We start from the raw sequence: 25,638 nt of genomic DNA on the forward strand, positions 1-25,638 counted from the left end.
AGAACAATCAAACAATTATGGAATTAATATTAGATGAAATCCTTGTAAAGCGAAACGCAAATTGTCGTTAGAACGGGAAAAAGTTTGGGTATAGCCAAATTTGTTTAACAAGCAATACTATTAGTTGCAGATTACTGTTGAATAAATATGATTTGTTATCAATACCTTTTCATTCACTCTTGGAACAAGCACAGCTAAAAGAAAGACAGCAGCAAATGGGGGTGCGAGGTAGTCTGTTATTTCTTGTATATAGATGAAAATCTGACCACCTTGGATTTCTTTGATCACTGGGATCCATGCAATTGACACACCAATCATAACTAAGATAAATATTCTAAAATGAGATATATAACATATTTAAAGAATCCAACTGCTTTTGTTTAGGTGGTTAAAGGAGGAGCGAAAGATACCAGAGGAACAGTCAAACTCATAAATCGAAAATCGAAAATAACCTGACAACGCCATGGCTAAAAAAGAAAAAGACAAACAGACAATTAATAATACACAAAAAGACAACATAGAAAACTAAAGACTGAGCAACACGAACCCCACCAATAACTGGGGGCGATCTCAGATCCTGCTCCACATGTGGCACCCGTCGTGTTGAACTACGCGTGTTGTCTTGTAGATCCTAAGTAATTGATTGTCACACTCGATTCTTATTACAGTGCTATCAATAATTTAAAGTTGTGTCTGTGTTCGTAACGGTATAATATAACATTAACTTCTATATCGTATACAGGAATATATTGCATGTACAAAACTACTGTAGCAAACATCATCCTATCCCTGCGCAATAGAAACGGTTGTTAGATCACTAAACATGACTAGAGCAAGATATCACTCTTTAAATAAATAGTTTATTGTCGTCATACGTTAACTGTTCCTAACACAGCAAATGAAACCGTTTTAAATGTATGGTAATTTGTTGTTATGTAAAAAGACATGTAAATCACTATTTGGTTTACCATTTTTATTAGTATACTGTGGATTCATTAAGATTCGTTGGATACACATTTTTGTTGTTTTCATGGGTACAGGGAAACAACGTATTCAAAGATTCAACGAATGACAAGTTTTTTATTAGAATGTGTGCAGACTTTGCAAAATCCACGAAATAAAATATCCACGAATCAATATGCAAGTTTTCCTCAAACCACGAACATTGGTACCCAAGAAAATAAATGAATCCACAGTATTTCCAGAAAGAACCGATGCTATCAGTTGACCCTTTCTCATGGATACTACTGACAGATATGTTGTTTGTACTTACCTGCCAACAATCATATCTTCCCTTACTGAAGAGTTCTTCCGTATTCTGTTATAAATATCAATGGTGAACAAGGTACTAGCACTATTGAAGATGGAATCTAAATCGCTCATCAGAGCAGCAACCATGACGGCCATCATTAATCCTCTCAGTCCTACGATATCACGAGGAAAATAAAAAAATATCATGTGCACTGATTTATGGTAAAACTAATATAGGGTAAAAAGGAAATGTAATGAATAAAAGGTAAAGTTGTGTATACGTAAAGAGACAGCAGATCAGCGATACACAGATTAAAAACATAACTACAATTACAAAGAGAAAAATATCAGCGCATGAGGAGACTTTGAACATTTTGACAAGAAAATTTAAGTTTGCCATCGGAAATTAATTTAAGGTATACCTATATAATAAGCTAAATAAAACACTTCAATTAACATTTTTATGCATGTGGTTCGTGTTGCTAAATCTTTTTCTGCATAGGTTTTGTGTACTGTTTTTTTTTCTTTTAGTCCTTTACATTTTAAACGTTGAGCTTTTTTTCTATTTCATCACCAAATAATATTTCAATGCTTCTTTTGCTGCTTTTCTTCTTCTAAGAAAAAAAGACAAATGAAAATACGTTCAATGCTGGAAAGAGAGACAACTCAGTCTTGTATTGTATCGGTTTAAATCACCAAACTTACCATCTGGCATCAATCCCAGTACTAGTCTTGGGTAAGCTATATTAGTACAACCAGCCTCACTCTGACAGATATGGTAACAAATGTCGGGATCCACACAAGCAACCTCGTCTGATAAAAAGAAAACAAATCACAAAAGTGATATTACGTGTTTTTGATATCATCCCTCAACCAATTGGTCTGTTCTGTGGCTAAGTTAAAAGGCTGATAGCATATTAAGTAGACACTATAATGATATTGACCAATACTGTTGTTTTTTTGTATAAGGAACATTAATAAAGACTTCATGAAATACATTAATTTATTGATGGAATGATTGTTGTTGGATAAATGACCAGTGGCAAATATTTCAGTCATCTTCCAGAAAAGTAAAATATAGAACAATTTTAAATGAATCAGGGAGGTTCGATTTCCGTTAAAAATGATTCTGATCGAATATGCTTTCTATATATAGACATTATAAAAAAAGAAATTTATTTAAACAAAATGAAGATTTCAGATGCGCCATTATGCATAAATGCGTAATCAAATTAGCTAATTATAAATGTTGGACAGCAAAGTTACATTTAAGTCAGTATTCATATCACTCCAATTTGCATAACATACATGCATTGTTCACAGTTGTGTATGTATAAGCGCACTTTACAACCGTATCACCTGAGTAACCTAAAATGTATATGAATAAATCATAATACCTGCATATAATATGCGACTAATCATTCCAGGCATCACCATCATAAACAATGGCAGTATTTTAATAAATCCCGCGAGAAGTGTGGCACCTTGTGCATGGGAAACACTTTTAGCTGCCAGTAGTCGTTGGACAATAACCTGTAAAATTCAACGTTAGCATTCGTATCAACACAAATAATAATACGTGAAGTTAGATTCTCTCATGTTTCACATACGCTTGTTTTAAAATATCATAATGTTTATAACAGCTTAATGTTTTAAATGTATATTTTGTGTTATTCGTTAATATAATAGTGTAGTGTCACGCACAAATACGCATGCTTACCATGTCCAAGAGGATATAAAGAACACTAAGACTTATCACTTTCCATGGTTTTTATGTGTAATTCCTTTGCATAATCTTCTGACATTTTCCTAGGCTTTGCATACAAAAAAGTGTTCATATATTTCTCAATATTTAAAAAAACTTTTTCATGAGGTATTTTAAAATCTTGTTTTCTATTATTTTATTCATGCACTTAAAAATCCATTTCTTCCGACTGATTGAATATGAAAAGTACAGAGACATTCAACAGTATCAAATTTTGCATTTGTTCTATACAATGTAACATGAAAGAGGGGCGAAAGATACGACAGGGACATTCAAACTCATAGATACAAAATAAACTGACAACGCCTGGCTTAAAAAGAAAAAGACACAGACAAATAATAATAAACAAGACACAACATAGAAAACTTAAGACTATGCAACACGAACCCCACCAAAAACTGGGGCTGATCTTAGATGCACCGGGTGGGTAATTAGCAGATCATGCTCCAAATGTATGTGGCACAAAACAAATCTAACATTTCAAACCGTACGCATACAAAATACAGCGATTGATATTCTTCCAATATGTATTTTAGTTTCAAAGAATTTAACAACGTTGATCTAAGATTCCTTAACTAGTTTACTATTTTAAACGAAAATAAGTGCAAGAGAAAAAAAATGGTTGCTTGTTCCTTAATATCTTATATGTACACATCCACACGATGCCAAATTTTAAGTACATAAAAATGGATGTCATTTTTTAAAGATAAAAACATACGTAAATTCTGAATTTTGGTGTTATTTGTATATGAAAATAGTCAGAAAATAATCACGACTTTTTAATTTAAAAGACGGACCTGGTCTGCGCACCAGTACCATATTGAACCAGGAGTCTGACCTAGCAGAAAGCCTGGCCATGGCATGTAATCGTCGTCTGCTTCTCGTAACATTCGGAACGCATTGGGATCTGGCTCATGGCAGGTAGTATTCGGAAGTCTGTATGAAACATTCGTACTTGCTTCTTCCGACATATATCTTCTCACTAAGCCGTCATAGCCTCCAATTTTGTTAAAAGCTGCAAATAAATCAACGCAAATGTAATGACAATACAGATAAAACGGAGATATTATACTCACTACCTACATGTATAACCCCGCATAAAGAATTCTGTAAACGGGAATCTGACGAGCAATGAAGCTAGAAACATTTCAAACGGTAAAACATGAAGCCAGTCAATTTCAGAAAGTCAACGGACTATAAAGATTTTTTTTTCTACTTTCTTATTATTACACAATTGGCTTAATAGACACAAAATAAACATCATAAAAAGATTTAATTGTATGACAAATTGAAATGCTTACATATGCCCATAAGGGTCAAACCTCCTCCAACCATAAGGATTGCCTGCATAGTATCGGTATAAATGACAGCTGTCAAACCACCTATAAAAAATATAAATAGGTCGATGATGAAAGTAAACAACCACAGAGGTTCCTTAAAGGAAGCCACGTATTCTACGAATTATTCATTACTATAAGTGAACCATCCATCAGAAAGTATTAAAGGTTTACTTACATTGTTAACTCTATCCTTTCTGTAAATGAAATAACATAATAGGTACTTGTTTAAAACAACTCCGGCAGCTTTTAATTCATTATTATATGTGCAGGTAGTTTAAATTTTGATAGATGTTTGCTTTTGGTTTGTAATACTGTGTTACTATTCGTAGGTCGTTGAGGCAATATATTTTAATACTATTAAGTATTGGTAAACGCTAAAAATACTATCCGGTGCTTGTGTGTTGTTCGGTTGACATACCTTCAACGTACCGAAAAGTCCTTGTCAAATTATATAAAAAAAAATCCTAAGACCTGAAAAATATTTTTTTTAAGGTGGAAGAATTTATTGTATTTTGAGAAGACATTTATAAAATTTTGTTCAAACGACGAAACTATCTTCAATTAACCAAGTATAAAACGCATGTGTTTATTTAAACCTATGATAGAACCCCGTTGCACAGTCGGACGAATGATGTTTGAAGAAATATGTTTTTCTTGCGTTTTTTATATTGTTTCCTTTTTCATTTCTCGTTTTCTACCGTAGAATCTATCTATCATGATATATAATGGTACAATGCATGTCGACTCGTTTCAGACTAACAATTCGGGATCTTAGTCTTTGTTAAAAAAGTAAAAACAACACGATATAAACTGCATGCGCCGAATACAATGCATTTACCTGCGATTGTAATGATACCAGTTATAACAATGAGAATGAAAATGCTCAGGTACAAATCCCAACCAAGAGATTGCTGAATGAACAAGGCACCGGTAAATAAATCGCCCTATAAAAAAGAAAATCAGTTGGTAAAGAAAAAAATCGGGTAAGTATACATGGTATCTGGTATTTTCTCAACAAGAACTTACATCTTTGTAATGAATAAGTGTTGCAATGATTGATATTATATTTGAATCAAATATATGTAAAATTGATATGTTAAAATTGTTTTAGCTTACAATGTCTGATTTTGAAGTAAACCAACTTGTCTGCAAAAGAGTCTATGGAGTTAACTTACAAATAAAAAAAATATTATTGCATGCCTGTACGTCGTGGGTTAATATTTTAGATCTTGGAATTATTATCTTGTAAAAATTTAAAACACAAGCATGAAACTCACAGAACATTTTGTAAAAATATAGAGGATAAGAGATAACACTGCAAAGTACACACGAAGTCTGACTCCTCCAAATCGTTTTGACAGATATTCTGGCATAGTTACTGTCTGAAATAGAAAATATATTGGAAATATGATTAAATCATGTGTAATTTGATTTATTATGTGAATATCTTCACTGGACATCACAGAAATGTATTTTTTACCACAGCAATCGAACTTTGAACAAGCAGTTTCAGTAAACATACAGTTTTTTTTTTAATTACGTCGTGTAAAATAATAAAAATGTCGAACGAAGCATATTTTGTTTTGTCTGAAATTTAGCTTCATGACAAGAAACACATATCGATGGCATCATGCAAGATCAACTATAGATCAGAGTTCGTCCACAAAATATACTTACTCCACATGCTATATAGACTGGTATAAATACGAATCCCAACAGCTGTAGTAACAGAATAGCCTGTAAAGAAAGAAAAATGTTTCTTTTTTTCATAAAGCAAAATAAAACCAATTGAGATGAGCGTAGAACATTTTGCTGTGTCAAAGGTTTCTGAAAGAAAAAGATTTCAATAGGTGAATCAGTTGATTCTGTTTTTTTTTTTTTTCATTTTAAAGGATTTATTTATAAATAGAAGAAAGAAAAAGTACAAATATAGTTTATCCATATTGTCATACTAAATATTTTAAGGCAAAATCACAAAAGCGAAAACGCAAAATAGAGAAAAAGCCAAATTAAGTCATGATTTCGGGTTTTCGCGTTCGTGATTTCGTTTTTCAAAAAAAACAAATATAAACCCGCTAAAAGGCATAATTGGTCGCATCTGGCATGTGCTACACGAAATATTGTAGCTTACATTTATTTAGGAACCTGACCATAGTCTTTACGCATGTACATGTATATGTGAAAGGCATACATCTTTTTTTTTATTATTTAGAAGAAAAAAAAATAATAATGATATGATGACAGAGGTTTATAATTTTGTATGCCAGCCGCATGCAGATCGTTCGTCTTTTTATCGTTTATCTTCTATTGTTCTTGTTGTGGCATTGTCCGTTTTATTAAATGAATATTCTTTTGGTAATTTCCATCGCTCTGTTAAGTTTACTTCGTTTTGAAATTTGATAATGTACATACATTAAATTCCCATGCTCCAACACTTATGCCATTGGCTGCTCCAGATCCTGACAATCCAATGAAATGCTCTGTTCCTATGTTGCTGACAAACAATGAAAGACCAACCTAACAAAGAATAAAAATTGTTTGTAAATGAAGAAAACAAAATTTTAAATGCTTAAGAAATCGTTTAGTCTGTTATATGTTTTTGCTGAAAAAAATCAAGTATGTATCTACAGATGTGTGTTCATCACAGAATTTAACTTTATTTAAAACTAATATAGAACAATGCTGTTGATTAAAAAGTATTCCATTCCAGGCCCTTTTGTTTTTTAAATAATTAATATTACCAATAATTGATAGGTTCCAGGTCGACGGGTTCAAACAGAAAGATTTTGAAAGCAGTGAAAACTGTGCATCTTAAAATCGGCATGACTTTATCAGATGAAAATACCAATACTACAATAAGGTATACGCATAGTTATATACTTTATTTCAGTCACGGACCCGCGATATCACGGGTGTGTTCTAGTTTATTTACACATCTCGCACGGCACATCAATCTAGCAGTCTCTTCAGATTTTGTTTCATGGACCGATGGAAGAAGTATACACCTGTTAACCATTGTGGTTTTTCAACGGTACAACAGCAGCATTTGTTATCTACATTTGAAATAGTGACTATCATATTCAAGATTTTCAGTTGGTGTATTTTATAATAAACAAGATTGTGTCCAATGTACCCATCCGCACTATCATGTTCTATGTTCGGTGGACCGTGAAAATAGGATAAAACTCTTATTTTGCATTAAAAGTAGAAAGGTCAAAAAGTAACATGTGTACTAAGTTGCAGGTTGATTGGACTTCAACTTCATCAAAAACTACCTAGACCAAAAACTTTAACCTGAAGCGGGACATACGAACGAACGGACGGACGAACGGACTCACAGACCAGAAAACATAATGCCCATAAATGGTACATAATAAATGAGGCATAAAAATAAATGTGTTTCAATAAAGATTGCATACATTGTGCATCGAAACTTTGGTCCATGTTTGTTTTGGGTGATGACTCCCTGTCAATAGACTGAAATATGAGTCTCTGAGTACCGTACTTTAAGTTTTTCATTTTATCGTATATATAAACAATGAGATTACCATTTTAGATTCTTAAAAGGCGAATTCAGTGTTGACTAAAAATATACATATTATAATAAAACAATATAAACATATTAAATTAAATTTATTTACCGGAATAAAATACATTGCTCTTCCTGCCAAGAAATATCCACTGACTGTACCCCTGTTTGCTCTCCACATAGCCTGGAAGAAAACAAAATATACATGTACAAAAATGCCCATGACTAATTTAATGCTGTGCACATCGACAATTTAGTACATTAGTATGGTTTAGAACTACATGTATGCACATTTATTATTCAAAAAATGGATTTAAAATTATTTATTTTTAAAAATTGGTAAACTCAAACAGACTATAACAAAAACTGCAAAACATATAGTTTTCAATAAAAATAAACATTTACTCACTAGTAAAATGGATCGAAGTTTAATTTCGTTCTCACAAATGCGTAATTACTTGGTTTGATGATCAGTTTTTTGCTTTAATATTAATAAAGGAAGTCTCTCCAAGCCTGTAGTGTATGCCCATATATTTTCACTGTTGGGGGTTTTTTGCTTGTGAGAGAGTGTACATATTTAATTATTTTAATTTTTTATTTGTTTTACTTCATTGTTACCCTTATATTGTAACTGTAAGGGCTTTGTGGCTGTAAAAGAACTGTCTATATATATTTCATTATTTGAATGTCCTATTTCTTTTACTGTTTGGTCTTTTGTGGAGTGCTGTCTCATTGGCAATCATACAACTTCTGTGACAATATGATGGCTTAAAATGTATATATAAATATATATTATATATATTTATATTTATATTTAGGATTATATATTCTCAAAAATGTTTATTAAATTAAATAAAATTCAGGGGAATATCTATTAAGAAAAACATGACCTTGTAAAAGGTTGTTCAATTGACCTCTAGGTTATATATATATATATATATAAAACATGTTTACATTTAGACCAAGTAGTGACATGTAGCAATTAGTTAAAACAATGGACATACGTGCATTCTTTGACCATCAATCTCCAGGTTGGTCAAAGCATGTCAAAACATGTCAATTAGAGACAACTTAATAGATATTCATCCCTGTATCTTTTGATTTAAGACTATAATGGTCAAATTAATAGAAACCTTGACACCTTATATTTTGTATATAAACTTGTGGATTTTATTGTATGATTAGACCGGCTCAGGCAAGCTAATAAACATATAGCAAAACTATATCTTGTTATAAGTTCTCTTTTTGGTTAACCGTGACCAAAGGATATTAAGGTAAAGTGACTTTTTATTTGATAATCTTAATTATTATATTCTCGAAAAATGGCTGAACAAGAATTTAATGTAGGGTTAGTTTTTCAAAATTTAGCAACACAAGTTCAAGGTCTTACTCAAAAATTAACTGCAAACGGTGTCAATTCGATAGTTGAAGGCTTTGACGGTTCAAATTCAGAAAAATATTCTCAATGGATTCGATCTATAGAAAAATACGCAATGATAACAAATTTAGGTCCGAATGATTGTAAAATGATATGTTATCAAACATCTGTAGGTCCAGTAAGCGATTTCATTGCTAGGTGGTTAAGAGAAACTGATCAGGTGAATAATAATTGGGATAATCTGAAAACTCAATTGAATTTTCGTTATGGGCATATTCCTGATGCATCATATGCATTTGAACTTTTGAACAAGGTTAGTCAAAAAATAGGCGAAAATGTTCCCATATTTGGAGAACGAATTTTAACGTTAGCAACAGATGCTTTTAGAGGGCAAGATATCAATCAACCAATAGTTCAACTTCAATTAGTTAACTTTTTCATAAATGGGTTGTATCAGGATTATTTGAGAATGAAAATAATGCGTGAAAATCCACAAACTTTGGCTCAAGCAGTAAACTCGGCAATGGCTGAAACACAATTAAGACGAAAATTTGACTTAAAAAAAAATAACGGTAATGAGCGTAATATAACTCCAATGGACATATCGCATTACCGAGAAATAGGTGTGAAATGTAGCAATTGTAACAGATTTGGCCATAAGGCAAAATATTGTCGGGATAAAAGTAAATTTCATGTCAACACAGTAAGTTCGCGTGCCGAATTACATGTACCCCGAGGCAATTTTAATGACAACACGATAGGTAATAATGCAAATACATATCCTAGAAGGTTTAATTCTGTACAAAACAAGTCTGACTCGACAGGACAACAAAGAAGAACATTCTTCTGTTGGAACTGTGGTAAACCAGGTCATTATGAAAGAAATTGTAGGGCAAGATCAAATGAACAATTTAGGAAACCAAGGGAAAATTTAAACTAAGACGGTCTCTTTATGCTGAAGCCAATAGGGAGACTTTTAAGGGAATTAAGGGAAATAAGAGGTTTGAGAGAAAAATTAATTATAGATATACAAAACCTGTATATAATATATATGAATCATGGTTAAAAAAAATAAATAACAAATCAACAGACTTTAACAATGCATGTTCTAACAATTCTACCTATCACGAGAATAAAAATTATTATAAAAGATTCAACAATCATTATTCAAAACCGGAAGTAAACAAAGAAAAAATGGCGCGAAATTTCAAATCAAAACCGGAAACAAATAAAGAAAAAATGGCGCGAAATTTCAAATCAAAACCGGAAGTAAACAAAGGAAATATGGCGCGAAATTCAAAATTCAACGGAAATAAAAAGGTTAGAGCGCGAAATTCAAATATACAAAATAGAAATTTTGAAACTTATCAAGAACAAAAATCATTTGAAAAGGCATCAGAAAACAAAATTGAAAATGAATCTGAACAAGTAGAAACATTTGAAATTAATTTAGCGGGAAATCCAAATTCTTGTTTGATTAAAATTGCACATATGAAAGTTAGAAGTTTAATTGACAGTGGAGCTTCAGTATCTTTATTGCATAATAAGATTTACAATTCAATTAAGGGATTACCAAAATTAGAAAAAAAGAAAGTCAATTTACAAGGAGTTAACGGGGCTTCTTTAAATGTTTTAGGAAGTATAAATTTAGACTTTAACATGAAAGGAAACAAAATGAATCATACTTTTTATGTAGTATCTGACATGAACAGAAATGCAATTTTGGGTCGTGACTGGTTAGTCAAATTTGGTGTTAGAGTTTATTTTGATTTGGGATGTTTAAGGATAAATAAAACTTATGTACCATTAGTAGAAGATATTCATATAGCTTCAATTGTTAGACTTGCTCAAACCACTGTCTTCAAACCTCAGACTAGTAATATTTGTTATGTAAAAGGTAATAAAAATTATACATTCTCAAGTTCTAAATCTTTTGAAATTTCACCAATTACCAAGGGGCATTTGAGTTATCAACCAGGTTTAATGGTTGCTAATTCAGTTGCAAACATTAATGAAAAGCGTCAAATGCCAGTACTTATAGTTAATACTACGAATAGAACTTATAAGTTTAGAAGGGGCATAGCAATAGGAAGGGCTTCACCAGTTTTAGAAGAAAATGTTGTCTCACTTGAATCTACTCAAGAGCACTCTGAAATTGAGAATGTTTTTGAAACTGATCTTAATGTTCCTGATGTTCATAGGGGTAGGGTGTTACAACTGTTGAATAACAATAGAGATGTTTTTGCTTTTAAGGATACTGAATTAGGTCAAACTGACACTGTGAAAATGAGAATCGATACAGGGGATAATCCCCCGGTTAAATTGAAACCTTATCGAACTCCATTACACAAAAGAGAAATAGTCAATAAAGCAATAACTGACATGTTAGAAGCAAAAATTATAAGAAGATCTAATAGTAATTATTCCTCACCAGTTGTATTAGTTGATAAAAAAGATAAAACTACACGCTTTTGCATAGATTTCAGGTCCCTGAACTCTTCTACGTTAGCAATCCGTTATCCACTTCCGGTTATCGATGATATATTGACACTTTTAGGGGCTGCAAAGTTTTATTCATTAATTGACCTTAGGGCAGGATTCTGGCAGATTAAGATGGCGGAAGAAGATAAATCAAAAACAGCATTTGTTTGTCATAAGGGACTTTTCGAATTTAATGTTATGCCATTTGGATTGCAAAATAGTCCTGCTGTATTTAGTCAACTAATGGAAATAGTTTTACAAGATCTTAATTTTGCTATCTCCTATATAGACGATATTTTGATATTTTCTGAAACTTTGGAAGAACATTTCAATCATATTCAACAAGTATTTGACAGATTAAGACAACATAATTTGAAATTGAAATTAAAGAAATGTCAATTTTTGCAGGAAGAAACTAATTATTTAGGTTTTAAAATCAATATCGACGGTGTAAAACCGGACGATGCCAAAGTTGAAGCAATAAAAACATTACCAAACCCTGTTACTGTTAAGGAGGTAAGAAGTTTTATAGGGGCGTGTTCATACTATAGACGCTTTATCCCGAATTTTTCAAAGATTTCTATACCTTTAGTTGCTTTAACTAAAAAATATGCCAAATTTCAATGGGATGAGGAATGTCAAAGAGCTTTTGATTTTTTGAAATATAGTTTAACTGTGACTCCTTTATTAGCATACCCAGACTTGAAGAAACCTTATGTTTTATATACTGACGCGTCTAATGATACCATAGGTGCATGTCTTACGCAACCTTGCGAGGAAGAAGAAACTCATTTATCATGTTTAAGAAAAGAAAAACCCATTTACTTCTTATCTCATAAACTGTCAGATACACAGTCTAGGTGGTCTACTATTGAAAAAGAAGCATTTAGCATTCATTATGCATTACAAAAATTAGATCATTATCTTCATGGAGCTGAATTTATTATCAGAACTGACCACAAGCCTTTAAAGTACTTATTGCTTTCGCCACAATGTAACAAAAAATTACAACTTTGGGCTTTAGGTATTGCAAGTTACAATTGCAAGATTGAATGGCTAGCGGGAACTGATAATACTATTGCTGACTATCTTTCAAGAAGGCCTCCGGGTCAAGAAGGCAATCAAAATCAAAGTGAAACAATTGAAGTAGATATAAGTGACAAGGCTTTTCAAATCAATACTTTGAATTCAAATGAGTTCAATCCAAAAGATTTTGCAAGTTGTGACTATAAAGAAGATGACCAACTTAGCGTCAAGGAATGTACGATTCCTGGTTATGACATGAAAATTGAACAATCTTTAGACATAGAACTTTCGGAAATTATTAATCAAATAAACACAGGTAAGGCTTCAAGAAGTGTTGATAATAAACATATTATTATCAATGATATACTTTATTACATTTCTCACCCTGATGATGATTTAAAGTTAAGGCTTTATGTTCCATTACAATTACGAAATGAGGTAATCAAAAGTTATCATGATAATCTAAGTCATTTAGGAATCGACAAATGTCATGATTCAATTAGGCAAAAATATTTTTGGCCAAAGTTATATAAGGAACTTAATTCCTATATTAATTCCTGTGTTATCTGTCAATCTCAAAGTGCAGGTAAAACAAAACCTTTATTACAAATATCTGATATACCACCATTTCCATTTGCTAAGATAGGGGTAGATTTATCTGGACCTTATCCTACATCATTGTCAGGAAATAAGTATATTGTCAGCTTTGTTTGTCATTACAGTGGGTGGCCTTTGGCTTTTCCTGTTCCAAATAAAACTTCGGAAAATGTGGTTCATTTATTAATTGAAGAAATAATCCCAAACTTTTCTGTGCCATTAGTTATAGTGTCAGACAATGGCGGTGAATTCACCTCTAAAATATTTGAAGAAACTTTAAAAGAATTAAATATAAGTCACATAACAACTTCTTTTTATCATCCACAGGGAAACGCGAAAGTAGAAAGATTTCACAGGACGCTTCATGACGTCATGGCAAAGAAATTGCAAAGTGACGCGTCTACTTGGGACGTGTGCCTAAATCAAACAATAGCAGCTATTAGGTTTCAGAAAAATGAATCAACAAAATTTTCTCCATTTTTTCTTTTGTACAATAGAGACCCTGTTCTTCCAATTGATAACCTATTGAAACCTAGAAGGAAATATGTAGGTGAAGATCCGCACAAGATTTTGTTAGAACAACAGCACAAATCGTTCATTTTAGTTCACAGAAATTTGAAAAAGTCTAAAGAAAAACAAAAACAAAACGCAGATAAAAATAGACAAGAAATTAATTTAGAAATTGGGGATCCAGTTTATTTCAAAAATCATTTAAGAAAAAGTAAATTAGACACTAAGTGGAAACCTTATTACCGAATAATTGAAAAAACTTCTCCGGTAACCTTTGTCCTTAAAAACCAATTAGATGGGTCTGTCGCTAAGAAAGTCCATTTAGAACACCTTAAAAAAGCTAAGATTGATGAATGGGTTATTCCAACCAATCTAGAAGGTAGGCAATTAAGGAAAACAAATTATGTTGTACCTCCCGAAGATAGTGACGAAAGTGATAGTGAACTTCCAGTCGCTAATCCTCGAGAAAGACTCATAAATCGTTACCGACAAGAACGAGAAACATCTTCCGACGAGGATGATATTCCGCTCGCTGAACTTAAACAAAAAATAGCAAATAGAAACCGACGTGAAAACGAAGAAGACAAATCTTCCGTCACTTCCGGTTCAAGCGAAATGTCGGATAATAATAGTTCTGATGGGTATAATTCAGACCGCAGTCAAAAAATGTCTGTTGATGAAGTTATAATGTCAAAAGATAATAAGCAAACTGTTAAAAAGTCTGAAAAGAAAGACGAATTAATTTTAAGTTTTCTCTCAACCGTTTCTTGTTATCTTAATAAAATGCACGACTAACAAACATAGTCATAGGCTTCATAAGAGTAATATTAATTATTATGTATATAAATATATAGGAAAATAGTGTGTAATTTGTAATTATGTAATCAATAATTGTATCATATCACTTCAGATGGATTGCCTAAATGCTGAACTTCGATTAGAATTTGTTGCTTCCTTGCCTTGGGAATTGAGACGTATAGTACGTAGGAACCATCGAGAACATATGGCATACCTAAAACGACCCATGAATAAGGAATTCAAGTCGATAATTGCTCTCAAGCCTTCTGCTTTTAATATGGATGAATTCATTATTCAACCATCCTTTTTCAAGCGATTTATAAGGGCAAGATATGAAAAAAAATGGCAACAGCATGAAATTGTAATACTTTCACGCATATTTCAATCATATGTAGAAACATTTAGGTCTCCATCTGAAGTTGGCAATATTAATATCAAACCATCAATAATCGTAGGCTGGATAATTACCAGCAAAGTTATAAGTGACATAGAAGAAAATTCTTATATTACTGCTTTGGTAGAATTTGGGACAAGTATAATTAGTGAATTTTCATACTGTAGGCAACATCCTGACTATAAGGAACATGTTAGAAAATTGCTATAGATGAACATTCTTATCATTTACTAATTATTATATATTTTTAATTCTTGTTTTTTTTTTCTTCTAACTACAGATGGAAGATACCCAAGCTATCCTTGCACTGCCAATAGAATTTATTGAAGGGACTCATGCATTACCAAATGAAATAATTAAAATGATTCGAAGATGTCATGCTGAATATTTAAAAAAAAAAAACTGCTGAAATAGCGTATTCAATTAGATTAGTTACTAACATCATTCATCATGGTTCAAAAACATCAATCAACAAAACTGGGCTTAGCCCCTCTCTTGTTAAAAAAGTTTATAAAACTTTGTATTTGAAAGTTTGTATAAAAGCAGAAATTACTGTTTTAACAAGAATTTTTCGGCAGTGTATGGAAACTTTTAATCCATCTGTAGGTAGGGAGATTAACTTATCACCACGCTTAATTAATGAATGGGTGAAGGTCATTAAACTAAATGCAATGGAATCCGGTGATCAATATCTTTTCGAGTTAGCAATGTTCGAACATCTACTTAGTACCATGTTCGAAGAATGCAACAATGATGCATCACAAAAAAATATGACAAGACAACTTTTCAGAATTTAATTTTATTTTGATTAATCTATTTTTAGATGGTAATACAACTCCTTACGATATTCTCGGCTATGTTTAGATTCATGTCCATCCATAGAAGGTGGGGTCCTGTGGATTTCCGGATGGAAAGAATTGTCGACAAGTTGGCCATGAAAGAGGAGTTGGCTGATATTGTAAAATTTTCAATAAACAATGACTGGGATCTTCAAGGACACGATACGAACTTGAAGCCCAGTAAAATAAAAAAAAATTGTCAACCATTTGGCAACCGGTTTACCGGATCACCACTATCAATTGTAACATTTATTGACTTTGCATTTTTTTTTAACTGAATCATACCAATATATAAATAATTAACTAACTGTAGTTTGTGTTTCATTTACTAAAAAAAACCATAATAACAAAATAAATCAAATTATATATAACTAACCAATCGAAAAATAATCTTAGAAACTTCCCAGTTATTATTTTCTTTCCTTGCAGGCCAAGAATGAAAAGAATGACTATGATTCTCTTTGTTACTATCTTCTTTGGTTTAAGTGGTTCTACTTTCATTCAAGAAAATGTTGTTTTCCATAAAGTTAATGAAATTACTACTACGAGGTCTAATTGGTTAGTTACTTTTGTCATTGATCTTGCTCCTTTTGAGAATTTTGTTAATCAATTATCAAAAGATATAGCACAATCCTTTATACTGGCTCAGAGGGCAACTTTATTTTATAGCAAACCAGGTTATGAGATGTATTTTAGAACTTTAAATAATTTAAAAGAAGAATACCGATGGCTTACTGGAATGTATGAAACCATTCTAAGTGGCCTTCAAGAATACGATAAATTGCAACACCGAACTAAACGTTCAGTTCTCCCATTCGTAGGTCGTATTATGAGCTTTCTTTTCGGAACAGTTTCGGATGAAGATTTGCGTACTATAAATAGCAATATAAGAGTTTTAGCTAATAACCAAAAACGCATTTCACATGTCTTAAGTGAAAGTCTCACAATAGTAAATATTACGAGGGCTGAAGTTGCACAAAATCGGAAGACCATTAATAGTTTAACAACAGGTTTACATGATGTTGATATCAAGTTAAGAAATATCACTACACTTTTAAAAAAAGAAATAGCGGATTTAGAAACTTTTGTTGACATATACGCAAAATTAGATGTTATTACAAGTGAAATGAAATTAATGGTTCAGAGAGCGACATTTTATTTTGTTCACCTAAATTCACAGTTGAACATGTTATCATTGGGTCATCTGTCGCCTAGTACCATCAATCCAACATCGTTTAGGTTTCTTCTTACAGAAATACAGTCTCAATTACCAGCATATCTGAAACTTCCAAAAGATCCAATTAAAGATCTTTGGGCTTATTATCAATTTTTAACGTGTACTACTTTAATCTATGAGAGGAAGATTTTTGTGGTCGTTTCTGTCCCACTTTTAGACTACAATAACAAATTTGAAGTATTTAAAGTCTTCAATTTACCAATACCTATGCAATCGAACAAAACAAATGTTAATATGGTTGCTAAGTTCAATCTAGAATCAGATTATATTGCCGTTAATGCTGAAAAATCAACATATATTCTATTTGATCAAAATGAAATAATACAATGCACACATCCTTTGGTTCCGTATTGTGCTGTCAGTAGTCCAACATATCCAATCAATCTCAGTAATCTATGCATCACAACTTTGTTTATGAAAAAGGGAAGGAAAGTATTGGTTGATTGTCAGACTTTAGTTCAACCTTTTGCCGTTCTGCCTATGGCAAAGTATATCTCATCCGGTTCATGGTTAATTACTACAAGGATTCCTTTAAAATTTGCAATAGCTTGTAGATATGGGGATCAGAAAATAACTTCTAGTATAGAAATTTTTCCACCTATAGATATTTTACGATTAAATGAATCATGTACTGCTAACAATGATTATATGGCGCTTTTGCCTTTTCTTCACTCAAAAAGTAAGTTTCAAGTTCAAGATCAATTTGCAGAATTAATCAAGGCATATAACTTTACTAACCTAGGGATATGGAAGCCTTTTCATAAAACTTTTCCAAAATTCAATTTAACAAAGCTACCAAAAGAACTAAAAAATATCGATAATATACCAATGGATAACTTAATTTATCAATTAAACCAGTTAGATTCTATTGAGGACGACCTTGGACTACCAAATTGGGCTTATGCGTTAATCTATTTTTTTGTTGCTTTTGCCATAGGGATAATGTTATATTTATTTTGTAAATATCGTCAAAATATTAAGAATAGGTGTTTAGCCAAGAGAATGAATAATAATAAAGAGGTTCAAATAGTCACAAGGTACCTTGGTGGTGATCAAGTGGTGTCAACTAATGTTGAGGGCGATGGTACTGCCTCCAGAGATGATAAAATAGCTTCTGCACCATTATTGGAATCAACCACTAAGAACCATTATCCAGTACTCAATTTGTCAACCAATGAGTAGTAGCTATCAAGTAAATTGACTACAAAAAAAAAAAAATGATGATTGGACAAAACCACTGGATATTGGCTTTGATTATTGGACACAACGCAGACGATTAGATGTACATAAAACTATACGATCACATAACTTATATTGGTAGAGGGAATTGTTCTACAGCATCACAGGTAGATTTGCCTGTAATGTTTCAGCCGGTGATAACTGAGCAACCTAGTCAGGGACTCTGAATTAACAGAGTAGGTAAGCTAGGTCAGTTAGGAGTAAATCAACGACAGATGGTGGATCTTCGACGATGGATGGTGGATCACATGCAGGTTGGATTTTCGCCGATGGATGGTGGATCACATGCAGGTTGGATTTTCGCCGATGGATGGTGGATCACATGCAAGTTGGATCTTCGACGATGAATGGTGGATCACATGCAGGTTGGATTTTCGCCGATGGATGGTGGATCACATGCAGGTTGGATTTTCGCCGATGGATGGTGGATCACATGCAGGTTGGATTTTCGCCGATGGATGGTGGATCACATGCAGGTCGGAGTAATTGCAGTACTTCTAAATGATGGGAATTGGCGTTGCAGATAAACAAAGGGATTGTTGGAGTTGACAACGACGATCAGAGGAGCAGTTCACTGGAGTCGGGGTTATGAAGACGGTCCGCAGTTAATGGTTGCGCCTTTTTCTGGAAATAAGAAGTTCCGATATTTGATGTTACGAACTTAGTTATTCACACAAGAATAGTATGAACTATACATTGCTGAACATTTAGATGTTGTTGAACTTTTGAAATGATTTTGTTTATGAATACTTTTTGTTGTTTTTAGGGAAATTGCGAGCATTCATATTGTCACCGATTTTAACTAAAATATAAAATTATATTTCTTAAGAAAGGGAGGAATGTGACAATATGATGGCTTAAAATGTATATATAAATATATATTATATATATTTATATTTATATTTAGGATTATATATTCTCAAAAATGTTTATTAAATTAAATAAAATTCAGGGGAATATCTATTAAGAAAAACATGACCTTGTAAAAGGTTGTTCAATTGACCTCTAGGTTATATATATATATATATATAAAACATGTTTACATTTAGACCAAGTAGTGACATGTAGCAATTAGTTAAAACAATGGACATACGTGCATTCTTTGACCATCAATCTCCAGGTTGGTCAAAGCATGTCAAAACATGTCAATTAGAGACAACTTAATAGATATTCATCCCTGTATCTTTTGATTTAAGACTATAATGGTCAAATTAATAGAAACCTTGACACCTTATATTTTGTATATAAACTTGTGGATTTTATTGTATGATTAGACCGGCTCAGGCAAGCTAATAAACATATAGCAAAACTATATCTTGTTATACTTCTTTCTACTGCTAGACCACAAAAAAAAACGTTTGCGAACTATTTCAAATTTGCAGAATCGATAACCTGAAATGACTGTTTCAAATGTTCTCTGCCTCATTTTTTATTTGTTTTTGTTTTAAAATTAAGGTGGTACCTAACACTACAGGAAGATAACTCTGTAAAATCAGCTAAACGTTTTAATTAAGTTGTGTTGTTAAGGGAATGTTAAGCTTCTCAATGATCAAATCAGTGTTTGTCAAACTGCTATATAACTAGTGTATTTTGTGTGATAAAATGGTTGGTTCAAATTTTTTGAAAGTTTTATATGTTTGTCAAAGGGTCTTAGTAAATGCTTTGTTAAAATTTTATGAAAATTAACGAGCCAAATTAATTTTACTCAAAGTGTTGGGTACCACCTTAAGAAAACCAAGAACTCTCAAATAAGGACATTTTCACCGTTGCTTCAGAGGGATATCAGTTGCTGTTGGTGTTTAAATAGTAACACCTATTATCTGTCTTCAGATGTTCGATCGATCGATCCTCTTGTTGTGAATTTTTGGTTTAATGTCCATGTAGGACCATTAAAAAAAATCCACGCTAACCCCCATTATCTTTTCATAATTGTATTACATACAGTTTAAAAAGCCATATATGAAAACCCAACAATCCTTATTATGTTACCGGGCTGAAGAACGTTCACGATTCACTTTTCACCATTTATTTTGTTTCACATTTTTTTAAAGAAAAAGGGTATTGATGTTAAATATATGAGAAGTCTAGAAATAATTAATTCCAGCCAAATTTTCAATTGCTTATAATATATCATTATTTTGTATTACACTTACAAAGATTCCAATGAGAACAACCAAACAAAAATAACCAACAATGACGCCGATATCATTTTTGCTCAGTTTGACGAGTTCTTGTGGATGGTTTTGCTTAAACAGCTCCAGCCTTTCTTTGGCCATTTTGAACAGTTACCTGTAACGGTAACATACATTTGTAACACATGGTAAGAGTAAGGCAAAAGTGCAAGAGCTATTTCATATGAAATCAATAGAAAACCAGCAGTTGCATACAGAAAAATAAATAATTTCAAATCTTTATTTACATTCACAAATTATGTTTACATGTGACATTGGGTCAAGTTACAAATCAAACATAATAAATGACAGAATGGGCGGGAAGACTCTTAGCTTTTAACTGAAAATTTACATTCTAAAGAGTACTAAACTGTGAATGCATCTATTCAGATGAGTTATTCAGATGACAAGGACACAGTTATCGTCACGAATATAGTCCCTAGTGTAAACAGTGTATAACTTGCATGTTTTATTTGATACACTTTTCCCAATTTATTTCTTGATATTAAATGCATGAAATATTAAGTAGGGGGATGTGTTTACATGTTAAACAATTTGGGTGCTGAATCTTTATGTTAAGTAGTGATTTGGTCCAGTTCAAAAAGGTCAAACTGTATCACGTCTGAAGCTGTCAAACTGAATTTTACACCCCCTTAACACAGAATTGTCAATATTTTGAGTTAGAGCTGGTAGAAGTTTCTATAATTTGATATTATTTGTTTCACTGGTAGTACACTACACTGTAAAAATCTTTTTGAGAAAGAGCTGGTGCGATTTTTTTAATTTGAATTTATTGTCTAAAAGAAATGCACTACGAAATAACTGTGTTCTCGGGTCAGTATAACAATAAATATAGATAGTGTCTCTAACTTCAAATGCACTTGAAATTTCATTTTATCGATTACACCTTGTTCAAATTATCTATGAGGCCTTACATGATTTTGCCTGTAAAAGTATTATGCATACAGTATATAGATACGATAAAGGTAACGACAGAATCACACCGTAAGAATATAAAGTAATGTATAAAGTTTACAGCGTATACAATTGCATGTTTAAAAATAAAAGTCTTTTTTTCATTTTGACTATTAAAATCATGAACTACCCAGACCACATTTTATAAACACGTTTATAAAGAATTTTACTAATACATTTTAAATAAAATACTGCGTTTTATAATGCCATTGAAAATTCGTTGTCTTACTCTATCGAATTATTGTACTTACACCCGAGAATTCCCGACTTTCGTAACGTTATAACGTTAACATTGTGTAAATATAAAATATGGAGTTGTTTCGTATTATTTAGTTAAATGTTTTAAGGTTTTGAATTTGCCTTTTTATAAAGGACTTTCCGTTTTGAATTTCTCCTTGCTGTTCGGATTTCTTGTTGTTGCAATCTCTACTGATGTTTGTAATTTAAGAATATGCTAAATATAAAGCAAAGATCAAATTCAAAAGTTTGAAAATAGAATAAACAAATAAAGATCACAGTAAAATTTAAAACTTGCAAAAGTAAAGCTTTCTAGCATTAAAATATGATAAATGTATTTTACAAATATAGCAACTGACCTTTGATGCGTGAGGCTTTGGAAGTTACATACAGAACGACCCTTTCACACCCAACCAGAAAACACAGTAAAACAAGTTATTCTAGGTGGACAGTTAACACTAAACAGTGTTAATCTTAAGTTACAGGGTAAACACCATTTCAAAAGATCGCCAAGGTTCTGACACTTCACCTATGCAGAATAAATTTGTATTAAATGTAAATTAATAAACAGTGTCATCTTCAAACACGCTAAGATTTGTTTAAATCCCTAAACCAGTATTCGCATGGGCGCATTGTCCTCTTACACACTACTTCTAAACCAGTATTTGCATATGTAAACATAATTTGTACTTACTTTCCAGATCACGGAATGATTATTCATCTATCATTAGGTACATGTATATATTGCTACTACATGTACGATGTAATAATAAAATAATAATAACGAGTATGGTTCATCTTGTGTCCACACGCAACACAAAATGGTCAATTAAAAATCTTATATATTTTTTTGTTATTTTGTCTTTATCTAATGTCACAAGGGCAGCACGTAAGAAATTATTTAGTTGAGACTGTTGATGGCGTTTTTGGCGCCTGTCCCATTTCAGGAGTCTCTTAGTGTTATTAGTCTTGTATGGTTTTTTTTAAATTTAAGTTCATGTATTTGTATTTGTTTGAAGTCCATTTCACTGAAAAGGTAGTACTTCACATTTTTTATTTAGGGGCCAGCTGAGGCCCACCTCCGTTTGTGGGATTTTCTCGCTATGTTGAATATTGTTGTCTCTTTGACATATTCCCCATTTCCATTCTCAATTTTAATACTCCTTATACATGTACCTATCCCTTTTCTTCTTAAAAAGGTAACCCCATACTACTGTATATGCAAACAACCAATTATATATAAAAAAATATATATATAAAACTAAAAATACATCAATGAATACATTAATATGATAAAAGAATACAACACAAGATGATCATATAAATATAATTACATTAGATGTATGTTTCATTATGATACTTTATGCTGATTGGCTAACTGCACATCACGGGTTATTCCGTAAGCAATTGCATTGCTCAATAAAACTTTTCATTCATATGGGCCCACAATAAAGTGCACAGGTGAATTAAATAAAAAACTGATAAAATTCGTGTTTTCATGATCATTGCTAGAAAAAAATGTAATTATAAGTATTGAATGCTTCTTTTTGTAACGTCATAGGGTTGTAAAAGCGTTGACCGTGCGTACATTTTTAGTATGAAGCGCTTCATACAAAATGTACTTCGGTCAACGCTTTTACACCCCAATGAAGTTACAAAAAGAAGCATTCCATTCTTAAATGAAGTAAATTTAGAGCAATGTATAGAAGTCAACTAAGGACACTAGCATGGTCGATCTAATATCAGTACCAAAAACAGACGCAATAAAATGTAAATGAACAATATATAAAATTTCATTTTTCCTCATTGAATTACCAAAATGTTCATTTCAGAACATACATCTACATAAAATTACATGTGTTACAATGAGTTGTATAAATAGTTTAATTTGAACAGATAATGACTTATCAATATGCACCTACAATTAATGTATTCGATAAAAACTCGTTTAGATGATCACCCCCGATACAGGGTATTTCCCGACTCTCATATTTATAGATCCCATCACTATGATTATATTTTCAATGCGCAAAAAATATCTGAACTCAAGGAAAACCGACATTTCTAATTTTAGCTACCAAATAAACATAAATGAAGCAACAACAAAAATCAAGATTTAAAAACTGTACTTGTATTTGTTTTATAAATAATTTATAAGACGTAATTTATTTACCTGTGTTTTAAAAATGGCTTGCATTTGTGGTATAGTAGTGATTTTGTTTTTATTCTTAACTGATATAAAATAGCCATTATGTTTAAAGGTCATTTCGAAATATGGATTAAACATTATAGCAACTTATAAATGGAAAAAAGATTGGTCAAACAACATTTGATCTCTTACGTTAAACGTGACATCTGGTTGGACCTACTATATTTTTCGTTTTCCATTCTTTTCCTCAGCCTTAATACAGGACAACCATGATTAAAATTTTTAGATGTGAGTTTTAATGTAATACGACATGTTGGAAAAATATACAAAAAAGTCATGAAAATTGCACTTCACCTAAAAGTTCTAAAAATGTTTTGAGAATCCCATGCCGTGTTTACAATGTTAACATATCATGCATCTCTTGTTAAACGAACAATTTCTACTCCGATCGCCAAGTATGTGCTTGTATACAACCTACTGCACTCAATAGTACATTTGCTTCACTAATTCACCCAGGCTATACCCGAGGGTTTTGCAAATCGTTCGACGACGACACTACACCGATTGATTGATGAATCCAGCTACTAATAGTATGAGAAGTATTTGAAATTGTTTTATATGTTCCAATCGTGTTACTAAACCTCAATATTACCTTCTTTTCCCCTTTTTGAAATTGCTATTGCCAACATGCATGAGAGTGCAACAGGTAGAGCAGGATCTGCTTACACTTCCGGAGCACAATTTAGATCACTCCAATGCCTTTTTGTTTTTATTTCATATTTTTGTCAAAGATATTTTTCTGTTTCTCTTTGACTTATGAGTTTTAATTTAATGTCCTCTTGGTATCATTTGCCTGTTTGGTATCCGCCTCTTTTTTTACTATTAATTAGTCCAAAAGCCAAATAACATCTACCAAATATATAGATTTTACATACTATTTTTAGTCCAAAAGGGATGATTGATCGGAATTTTATACTGTCACTGCGAATGATCATGTACATGTATGTAGCTGCTGATCAAACATTGCAATATTCTTATAAAAGTAATAAATAAGTTTAACAAGACTTGATAGGAATATTTATAAACCCCAAAACAAAATAATAAGCGTTGTAAAATATAGCAGGTGCAAGTTTACATCTACGTTCAAAGATAAATGAGCGTTCTTACCTGTAAATCGTTTATAGTACAAAAAACGAAAGTATGCGGATGTACCGATTTCTCATTAGAATAACACTGCATTGATTTTAAAATAACGTTACCTGTACACGGTCTGTCTTCAATTGTCAATTTGTTGTTCCACACCAGTAGACATCAAACTATAAACACGTTCATCTATTTTGTATAAAATTCGGTCAATACTAAATAAACAACGCCTTGCGACAATTTTAAATCTATGCATGCCAAGAGGCTTATTTTATTTTTCCAATCTGGGTCTTCCATTCAGTTTTACTCCTGAATATCGCGTACTTGCAGCTAGTCCCTCACTCTAGATCAGCCTTTCGACGAATATGGCGATTCAAATCAGACAAATACTATAATTATCTGTTTAGTCGGTCAATATTTGTCGTTCGTATCCTTACTAGTCTTTTAAAGTTTTAAAAGTTTACAAATTTGCTCACGTTTTGCATGTTCTTTAACAATCATAATCTGTTATTTGTCGGTATGAAGCAACAGTATCCCGTTCACGGGTAGTAACATGTCAATCGCTTAACCAAACCATAG

The 25,638-nt window shown here is 32.0% G+C and overlaps 1 protein-coding gene across 1 annotated transcript in view; it reads right to left on the minus strand.

Annotated features, from left to right (window-relative positions):
* The window catches only part of LOC139501682 (sodium/myo-inositol cotransporter-like), a 29,655-nt gene extending 4,479 nt beyond the window's left edge, over positions 1-25,176 (minus strand). The window contains exons 1-14 of the mRNA XM_071290831.1: positions 25,084-25,176; positions 22,127-22,296; positions 20,538-20,673; positions 7,998-8,069; positions 6,769-6,873; positions 6,034-6,093; positions 5,634-5,738; positions 5,195-5,300; positions 4,318-4,398; positions 3,814-4,031; positions 2,649-2,784; positions 1,957-2,064; positions 1,274-1,424; positions 166-334 (exon numbers count right to left, since the gene is read on the minus strand). Of these exons, the coding sequence (XP_071146932.1) occupies positions 166-334; positions 1,274-1,424; positions 1,957-2,064; positions 2,649-2,784; positions 3,814-4,031; positions 4,318-4,398; positions 5,195-5,300; positions 5,634-5,738; positions 6,034-6,093; positions 6,769-6,873; positions 7,998-8,069; positions 20,538-20,660 (1,434 nt within the window). The 5' untranslated portion in view covers positions 20,661-20,673; positions 22,127-22,296; positions 25,084-25,176. The remainder of the gene's footprint in view (positions 1-165; positions 335-1,273; positions 1,425-1,956; positions 2,065-2,648; positions 2,785-3,813; positions 4,032-4,317; positions 4,399-5,194; positions 5,301-5,633; positions 5,739-6,033; positions 6,094-6,768; positions 6,874-7,997; positions 8,070-20,537; positions 20,674-22,126; positions 22,297-25,083) is intronic.
* Between the last annotated feature and the right edge of the window lie 462 nt (positions 25,177-25,638).

Source organism: Mytilus edulis, chromosome 13 (assembly GCF_963676685.1).
Source record: "Mytilus edulis chromosome 13, xbMytEdul2.2, whole genome shotgun sequence".
Classification (NCBI taxonomy): domain Eukaryota; kingdom Metazoa; phylum Mollusca; class Bivalvia; order Mytilida; family Mytilidae; genus Mytilus; species Mytilus edulis.